Source organism: Neopsephotus bourkii, unplaced genomic scaffold (genome assembly GCF_033783945.1).
Source record: "Neopsephotus bourkii isolate Nb327-2 ecotype Australia unplaced genomic scaffold, CSIRO-AGI_Nbou_v1 NB_1637, whole genome shotgun sequence".
NCBI classification, from domain to species: Eukaryota; Metazoa; Chordata; class Aves; order Psittaciformes; family Psittacidae; genus Neopsephotus; species Neopsephotus bourkii.
This window is the reverse complement of record NW_026902112.1, coordinates 11,403,907-11,413,225: the sequence shown is the minus strand read 5'-3', so window position 1 is coordinate 11,413,225 and position 9,319 is coordinate 11,403,907. Positions and strand designations below refer to the sequence as shown.

General features: G+C 44.2%; 1 protein-coding gene across 10 annotated transcripts in view; it reads right to left on the bottom strand.

The window, feature by feature from the left end:
- Positions 1-6,862: 6,862 nt before the first annotated feature.
- The window catches only part of ADGRB1 (adhesion G protein-coupled receptor B1), a 282,952-nt gene continuing 280,495 nt past the window's right edge, over positions 6,863-9,319 (bottom strand). For all 10 annotated transcript variants that reach the window (XM_061374169.1, XM_061374177.1, XM_061374166.1 and 7 more), the window contains one exon: positions 6,863-7,525. In XM_061374169.1, coding sequence (XP_061230153.1) covers positions 7,328-7,525 — 198 coding nt within the window. In that variant the 3' untranslated portion in view covers positions 6,863-7,327. The remainder of the gene's footprint in view (positions 7,526-9,319) is intronic.

Sequence of the window (9,319 nt, the reverse complement as noted above, 5' to 3'; positions counted from 1 at the left end):
GAGGTGATCCTGCCCCTCTACTCTGTTCTTGTGAGACCTCACTTGGAGTATTGTGTGCAGTTCTGGTGTCTGTGACATAAAAAGGGCATGGAACTGTTGGAACAAGTCCAGAGGAGGCCACGAGGATGATCAGGGGCTGGAGCACCTCCTGTATGAAGATAGGCTGAGAAAGTTGGGGCTGTTCAGTCTGAAGAAGAGAAGGCTGCGTGGAGACCTCAGAGCAGCCTTCCAGTATCTGAAGGGGGCCTATAGGGATGCTGGGGAGGGACTCTTCATTAGGGACTGCAGTGACAGGACAAGGGGTAATGGGTTAAAACTTAAACAGGGGAAGTTTAGATTGGCTATAAGGAGGAAATTATTTCCTGTTAGGGTGGTGAGGCACTGGAATGGGTTGTCCAGCGAGGTTGTGAATGCTCCACCCCTGGCAGTGTTCAAGGCCAGGCTGGACAGAGCCTTGGGTGACATGATCTAGTGTGAGGTGTCCCTGCCCATGGCAGGGGGTTGGAACTGGATGATCTTAAGGTCTTTTCCAACCCAAACCATTCTATGATTCTATGTGAAAGTGCTAAAGCACTCATAGCCCCATCAGAAAAATGCCTGTCACTACTGACTGTGCTTAGGGCATGATGATTTTAATTATCAGGCAGGTATTTACTTTCCTGTAGAAATCTGGCTTAACTGAAGCAATACCTTGGTGACATCTTGTTTTCTGTATGATGGTCTAAGCCTTTACATTTTCATCCCCTCCAGTGAACAAGTGTTTAACATCTGCCCAGATGCTGCTGCTAACGGAGCTGCAGGCATTTACATGACAGAATATTCCAGGGCACTGACTTGTTCTTGCCTCAAATTTGGCCTTTAACTAAAGAGCTAAAGTCAGTAGGAAGTGGTGGCGGTAAGGACTCAGCTCTGGTGTGTCTCTGTACTCATGGATCCATCTAGCACAAGTGAGGATGCAGCAGCTGAGAGCAGGATACCTGTGCTTGGCTATTTATTACAGGAAATCTGCAAGAGGAAGAAGCAAACAAAATCACCCAAAGCTTACATAGGATTTGTCCCCACAGGCTGAGAGTCCTGCTTGTCCTCTGAATACAACATCTGTCCTTTCTTTCCCTATGTAGAAGCTCAAGGAGCTCTTCTAAACTCTTCAGGAGTCAAGAGATGTTGCTTTCCAAAAGAAGCAAACAGCTGTGAAGCTACTGAGGATGTGATGCAGAAGGGTGATCTTGGGACTTCATCTCTCAAGATGACACAACTCTTCTGGCTGTCATGATGCTCTCTTCAGAAGCCAATTTGTCCTCACTAACATGCCAAAGCTACAGTATCTGTGGGACACAGAAGTAGATGAGCAGGGCCCACCTCCGTGTGGTGGGGCTTGACAGAAAGTTGTTAGGGTGAAAGGACAGCAGTTCAGATTGCATGGTTGACTTCTCTTGAGATGATCAGCAAAGAGACTGGAGCAGCTGAAATCTGAGTACCTCATTCCCCTGGGCCTCTTTTTTGGGTTACTGTCATAACAGCTACTCAACTTGCTAATGAGCCAATGTAATGAGTGGTGTTCATTACTCAAACATAATGCACACACAATCAGCAGTGAGTCTCTCAGTTGGCACTATTCAGCATCATAGCCTAACAGGATTATCAAGTTTTTAAGGCCAGGAAGGAATGATTTTTTTCTATTCAACATGAAATCCTGTGTGTGCCCATCTTAGGAACTGTACTTGTCTTCCAAACTGTCATCTGTAAGGCTTCATACGAAAGTAGCCTACCAAAGGGGCTTGCCAGCATAAGGGAGCTTCTAGGCTCAGATACATAAAAGTTGTTTTGGAATAACATGAATGAGCATTGGTCTGAGTAAGTAAACACCTGGTTAGGTCATCCACATGGATCCCCTGAGGACTCAGAAGGCTGATGAAAGCTGCTTTGAAGGTGTTTTCTATTTGCTTGCAAGCTGCTAGACAAACGGTTCCCTGGGGAGGAACTCACCTCATCCTGGGAGGAGCAGGTTGAGGAAAATAAGAAAAAACACAACAATAATCTTCTTTCTTTCCTTTTGTGTTTAGATCTTGTCACAACAGAGGCTCAGGAACAGATATTCATGTCAGGCCTGGGTTCAACCTACCTCATCTTGGACACTCACTAGTAACGTAGTGAGCCCAATCAACCCCTTCAACCACAAAATAGACTGCAGAAAGTAACTTCCTGCCCTGATCCCAAAACTTCCAGGAACAATATCTTTCTCCATGTAGGCGTTTTTCTACAGGCACAATAGTTGTGAATAGTGATGTAGATTGATGAAAAGACCAAAGATATTAGCAAAGAGGAGTTTAATATGATGCTATAGAAGTGCAACTTAAAAAAGTTTGGTAGTAAAGTTCACTCTATTAATTACTACATGTAGGAAACATGCAAAAGAAAATCAAGTTAGAATCAAGATAAAATAATTTACACATACACCAGAGCTGCAAAAGGGTAAGTGAAACCGTCCCATTGAGTCACAAGTTTCAGAATGGAACACTAGGCACAGGGAGGTCCAATCTTAGTCTCAGACTTGGACAACAGTTTATGTCTAATGGAATTATCTATACAAAGTTTATGACAGTTAATACTGGGTAGCTACATGGATTAGTAATGTTTGATTAATATTAATTCAACGTGTTGTCAGTCACCAAAGATCTGTTGAGAATAACGGATATCTCCACCTTGGGTAAGAAAGGATCTCTAAGTCTCAGGTTAGGAATTTCAAAGCTTGAGAAGTGTCCCTGCTCAAGGGGAGCTTTACCTGTCATTCAGTTCTGTTGCAATTCAGGAAGAACTCGAATTAGGCTCATCCAAAGATCTGTTGTTAGTAAAAGGTCTCTCTGGCAACTTTGAGAGGAACCCAGATCAAGGGGGATCACTTCCTAGCAGAGAGAGCTTAATGAAAGCTCACTTAAGCTGTCATATTTATGGGATGAAGTGACAGGTTCATAGTCAAATTGCATATGATAGGAAAGGTAGGCATGAGACTCCTTGTACCCACAACTTTCTTCCTTGATAAATGAGTCTTGGAAAACCCACCCACTATTCATGTGTTAATTGCATGATGGCTGTTCCAAGCTCATACACATTGATGTTCACTGAGCCACTCTGCTTCTTTGTGGGTTTCCTAGGGGAGTTCTGCTATAGCTCACATCTTTATCTCCTTTGGAGCCTGCACTACTCTTTATTTGGTTAAAGGGCTGAGTGCATCCAACACAGCAGCCCAGGGGAAATGCTTTCCATTTTCTTCCCAGTTTTCCAGCATAGCAGCCAAAAAGTATGACATCTTACATATGCAATGTACCTTATTAACCACTGGTACAATGTGGCTGTGCTTCCTCTATGCAAGATCATGGTGTATGTACAAGTGTTCTGTTTGCTCCATGGGTATCACAGGGTCATAGGACAATTCAGAGGGAGTCCTTTCCAAGCTGAGAAATCCACTGTCTAGCCCCTTGCAGCCACACCATGTTATGACTGCAGCACGCACCAAAACTACCTGTGCACACACTGAACTCCTGCATCCACCACCTCTTGACAGAGTTGTTATTTACAGTCCCATGAATACAGCAGGGACAAGTGCTCCCTCCTTCCAGTTCCCTTTGATGAGGAGAATCAGGACCTACCTCCTGACTCATCCCTAGGGCTGTGACACAGGGTTTGGGCTCTCCTGCCCTCCCAGCCCACCACCTCATCTGCTGCCTGGTGGCTAGCATTTCCCTTCTGCCTGTTAATGCTATAGGATCATGGTATGGAAGATGCAGAAACACTCCTGTAGGAAGGATGGAGAAGCTCTGGGACTCACCATTAGGTGCTGCTGATTGAAGAAGGGTTGGATCATGGCTCAGAGGTGAGGGATCTGGGTTAATAGCCTCCAGGCAGCCCCACACCTCTGCAATCATTTCAGCTCTTTCAGGATATTCAATCCATTTCAGTAAGACAAAGAGAAGTCATTACAATCTGGGGACCTACTGGGCTCTAGAGAGCATCAGCCCTCAATCTGATTTGCCAGACTCCTAAGCCTCCTGCATCCTGCCTATGAACCTAAAACCTGTCAATCAAGTGGTGTAGCAGAGATGGGGAGATAAGGACACATTTTCTTGATGGAGGATTTCAGGTATTCGAGGGTAAACACCAAGGAAATGAATAATCTCCATCTCAGTTCATTTCTTGTTATCTTTCATGAGTGATATTCTTCACCCCCTCATCCACTGATCCATGCTCCTGCTTGCACCCTCCTGGTAATACAGGAGGTGGCAGGGAAATCCAGCTGAGGTTGGCATTGGCTTTGCAGGTGTGCAGGCAGGGTAGCATCAGCATTATCCTGGCTCCATTGGAAACTATAACCCATCATCACTGCCTTCAGCCAATAATGCTGCCACATCTGCCCCTCACATCATATGATATTGGGAAGAATGCATCAAAGTTTGGGTTGAAGATAACTGCAGAAAAGCAGGCTGTGCTGCATAAAGAAAGGAATTGCTCATGCCCTGGAAATGTGCATCATAAAGGGAAGTATTTTGGGGGATGTCAAGAAACTAAAAGCAAAAGATGCACTCATGGGACAAGTTTGGCCCTGGGCTATGGATATGCCAGAATAGAGAGCCAAGGTGTCAACTTGTGGGTCCAGGAGAGGTGTTTCCCAGCACCCGGGCGCGATGCAAAGCACATGTGGGGCACGGGCAGGGGCGCTTGTAAAAAGCAGACATGGCTGGAGTTTGCACCTCTTTTATTAGAAATAAGACACATTCATTTTGTGCTCTGAAAACTGTACAGAAAAAATAGCTGACAAACACGGAGAGGAGGAAGGGGAAGGCATGGCATGGGGCAGGGCATGGGAGAACAGAATTAACCAGAGGAGCTGAGCAGAGAAAGTTGAAGAGCAACAGTTATTAAACAAACATTGACCTCTGTAATTACATATCACCGTTAATGTCCTGCGAGCTGGATGGAGTGAATGGGTGAATGGGGAAGGTTGAAGAGAAGAGGCTTGGTTTGGGTAAGGGGAAAGGAGAGGGGGAAAAAATAGAGAAAATAATTAAAACACAGTAGAAAGATATCTGTATGCTAAAATTCATAATGTGTAATTATAATAATTACAATATCATACAACCTGGCATCTGAGGGAGGCCTTTGTGCTTTCCTGTTTCATAGAGTAATCTAAAATTGAACAATAATATCACAGTTTTTTATAAGTAATCACTTTCCCTATTCTTTAAATTATTTGGATTGTTTTTTTCTTTCCATCCATCATATTCTACAGTTAATGGCAAGGTAAATGCCATTAAAGATCACCCAGGTGGCCCAAAGGAGAGTTTAAATGGAGATGTTGTCAAGCCAAGCAACACCTCTCAGTGCACAACTGGGGGCAGTGATTGTTTTGCATTTTGAATCCATTGCTAGTTTTTTCCCTAAAAATATTTTGGTTTTGTATTAATTTCTATCAAAAAGAGACCAAAACACACAGTAAGAACTCAGACCCTGATCAAGCTTTGCTGTCTGGCACAGTCTGGCAACTTACAACCAGAGCTCTGCCACCGCACGTCTCCAAAGCTGGGAGAGTTGTTCCAAACATCAGACAGACAGTGCTGGGAATGATAAGAAAAATGAAGTCTGCTTGTAATGTTACTGGTATATTTATTAAATGATAGAAGTATTGCACAACATTTTTTGGGGGAGGTGAAATGCAGATACGTTGTTTTATGTAAATAGCTTTGAGAAATGTTTAATGACCAAAAAGAAATTAAAATCATTATTATTTCTTTTCATGGTGAAATAAAAAGACAGTATTTTATGATGAGGAATGTCCTGCTTTCCTGATCAGCTCCACCTCTTCCTTCTTGTAGGACCACAGACCTGCTTGCTGGCTCTGGGCAGTGGGGAGGGAGAAGAGCCAGCCAGGGGATAATAACCAAAGCCTGAACTGAATAAAACAAAGCCAGCAGCAAAAAGGCTGTGTGTTCCCACCATCCCAAGCTTTCCATGGAGCAACTTTGCCTTCCACCTTCAGCAGGTGGCAGGCTCACCCCATGCCTGCGCAGTCCTACGGCACATAAAAGGCATTCGAAATGACAAGAGCCAAAGAAAAGAAAGATCTCGGGTTTCAAGTTCTCTTTTTATTGAAGAAAAGAAAAGAAGAAGGAAAAAAATAGATTATTTTGTTTGTCTGTTTGTTTGTTTCCAAGTGGACGTTATTCGTGTTGTCAGTTTGTCTCAATGTCCTAAGGCAACATCTCTGTATACCAAATGTCTCCAGGTACATCGGCAGGTCTGTCTTTCCCTCTTTCTCTCTCTGCCTTCCAGGGAGGGGCAGCTTGGAATCAATCTGAGTCCGAAAGCAAGGAAAAATAACAGGAAAAAACAAAATAAAAAGGATGAGGCCAAGAGGACCTTTGCAAGGCCCGTGCTGAATTTATCTATTTAACAGTCAATGAAACGACCTACATTCTTCTTGTTGGTCTGGTTTCCTAACACCTTCCACCCTCTCCTTGGAGACGGGGCAAGCAGGCTGGGGAGGTGGTCCTTTCCTCCTGTGCCTGTCCCACTCCTTGGGGCACATGGAAGCTCTGCTGTGGAGGGATGAGAGGAGGAAGCTCCACCTTATCCCTCCACCTAAGCCATAGATGATGCCACCAGTTCCCCATCCAGAACCCGCTGTGGGAGTGCCACGACGCCAGGTCACGGTGCAGCACATCAGAGTGGGAACGTCTTCTTGGCCACCGCTTGGCGCATCCCGTCTCCTTCCTTCTTGAGAGAGCTGGTGAGGGAGAGCTGGGGGGCGAGGATCATCGAGGGATGCCACAGACCCTCAAGGCTGGGTCTCCCCAAGGGATCTACAGCGCAGCAAAGCTCCCGCTGGTGTCCCTTTTTTATGGTCTCCAAACAACCCCAATCTTCTTGGCCCTTTGCTGAGCATCCTTCCACACCTCCCTGTGGCAGAGCAGGAAGGCTCTTGGCGTGCAGCAGCAGCCTGAAGGCATCTCTGATGAGGGCTCATCCCCTGCAGCCCCTTCCCACCCTCTGCTTCCTCCTTGCTCTCTTCCAGGCTCACTTCTTTTCCAGTCCTACCTGGGAAAGCTCGTGTTGTCCTGAACCTACAGCTACTATACTCTATAAAGTAATATTCCACCTCTCTGTTGAGAACGATACAAAAGTTACTCCAACCTTACCAAAGGTTTCAAAAGAAACCAAACATTTTTCTCGCTCGGTTCCGATTTAATTTAAACATTTCTTTAAAACGTGGTTGTGTTTTGTTTGTTTTGTTTGTTTTCCAGAAAATAAGAGAGTCCCTTTCTTCCCTTTCCACTCAGACCTCTGTCTGAAGGTCAATAATGTCTTGTCCCACCAGGGGAATGGTGGCCCCTGTTTTCTCCCACTCTACAGTTTTAAGTTCTAGGGGAGACTGTGCCACAGGTTCGATGTCCTTTTTAACCCATGATGGTGGGGACTGGACTTTCCTGATTCCTTCCCAAGGTCTCTTGTTTGGTGTCTGCTGTTTTTCTTGCTGCAAGAGGAGGGAAGTGACAGAAAAGAGAAAGAGAAAGAAAAAGGGGTTAGTACCCATGTGACAAATGCCATTTTTCACCTCTTTTTCTTATATTAAAGGCATTTTTTTCTGTGAAACTCGTAATCCAAAGTAGTGTTTTGATAGTACCTGGTGCGTAAACTGCCTATTTTTAGGAAGAAAATACAGACTTTTCCTTCCTCACTGCTATCTCTATCACCTAATGCCTCTACGTTTTAGCTTTCAGTTGAGGGTTTTGACAGTTGGATTTCCACTGAGAAATTGAAGATGGTTTTGAGAATTCAAGATCCTTTTCTACTTCTACCCAAAGTCCCCACATAGAAATCCAGATTACAATGAGATCTTTCTGAACATCCATTGACTGCATCAAATGCGAATACATTCCTTATGTAGCACAGCTATTTATAGGCTGTTTAATTGCAGCAAAACATGCTATTTTGCCAGTGAACCCATGTTCTTTGATGGGCTGGATTGTCAGCTTTGGAATTGAAAGCATTTCCATCAACTCCACACCAAACCTTCAAGGCTTTATCAACCATCATTAGCCCTGTCTTCCACCAGCACCCCGCCATGGATAGCAATCCACAGCAATTCACTGTTTCAGCCAATACACACTAAGACAAGACTCTGGGGAGAGCCGAGGTTCTGTAATATAGGTGTTCTCTTCAGTGTATATATAAGGGGGAGTCCATGCAAAGATGTTAAATCAGTTGTTCCACTAAGCTTCTCCCTGCTCCACGAGTGATGGTTTTCACAGTTTATTATCCCCACAAAACACTCCAGCACTGGGCAAGAAAAGACTTCCTCACACATGAGAGGAGCACACATCCATTTTGAGCTACCTGCCAAACGTAGTGGCTAATGGAAAGGAGGAGAGGAAAGGCAACTTCATGGAGGATGACAACAAGGAGATAAGAAGTCTGGGGAGATGGTGAGGAGACAGACATGCAGGTGACATGCAGTCCAGGACGTCTCACATCTTGATGTCACAAAAATGTATTTATTGAGGGGAGATGAAGCCACACGTAGTCTGCATTGGTATGATTGTACTCCAGGACACTGCAGAGATTGCTGTAGCCCCATAGGAAACCTAAACGCCCATCTGCTACCTGCTAATTCATATACCTTGACTTCTGATTTTGGTTTCCTTAGAGACTTTTATAAGGCTATTGCTTATCCCACCTCCACACTATAACACTGATTAACAGAAAAGGTGATGTAGAATTATTCTCAGTACAAGAAAGTACTGGAGAGGGTCCAGCAAAGATGGTTAGGGGCCTGGAGCATATCTCGTGGGGAGACTGTGGGAGCTGGGCTTGGGCCTAGAGAAGAGCAGACTGAGAGCGGATCTTATAAATGCCCTGCAGGGACAGTGTCCATCACATCATCCAAGCCACAAACCTTACTTTTGCAAACTTCCACCTTTAATATAAAAGTGAGTTTGAAGTTTCTCCTGTATCCCTGCAGGTGCTCACAGGGAGAAGGCTCTGGATGAGGTTATTTGGTGTCTAGAGAGTGGCAAATGTATCATAGAATCATAATCATAGAATCATAATCATAGAATCACAGTATGGTTTGGGTTGGAAAGGACCAAATGTACAAACCAGATAAAACAGTATGAAATGAAATAATTGTGAAATTATCTTTATTTTGATTTAAAAGTAAAAAGTAACTTTTTAAAAGTTATTTGAAATAAAAGAAAGAACTGTTTTTTAAATAAATCAGTTGCTATTAGTCTGCCATGATAAGATGCAGAAAGAACTTGCACAGAAA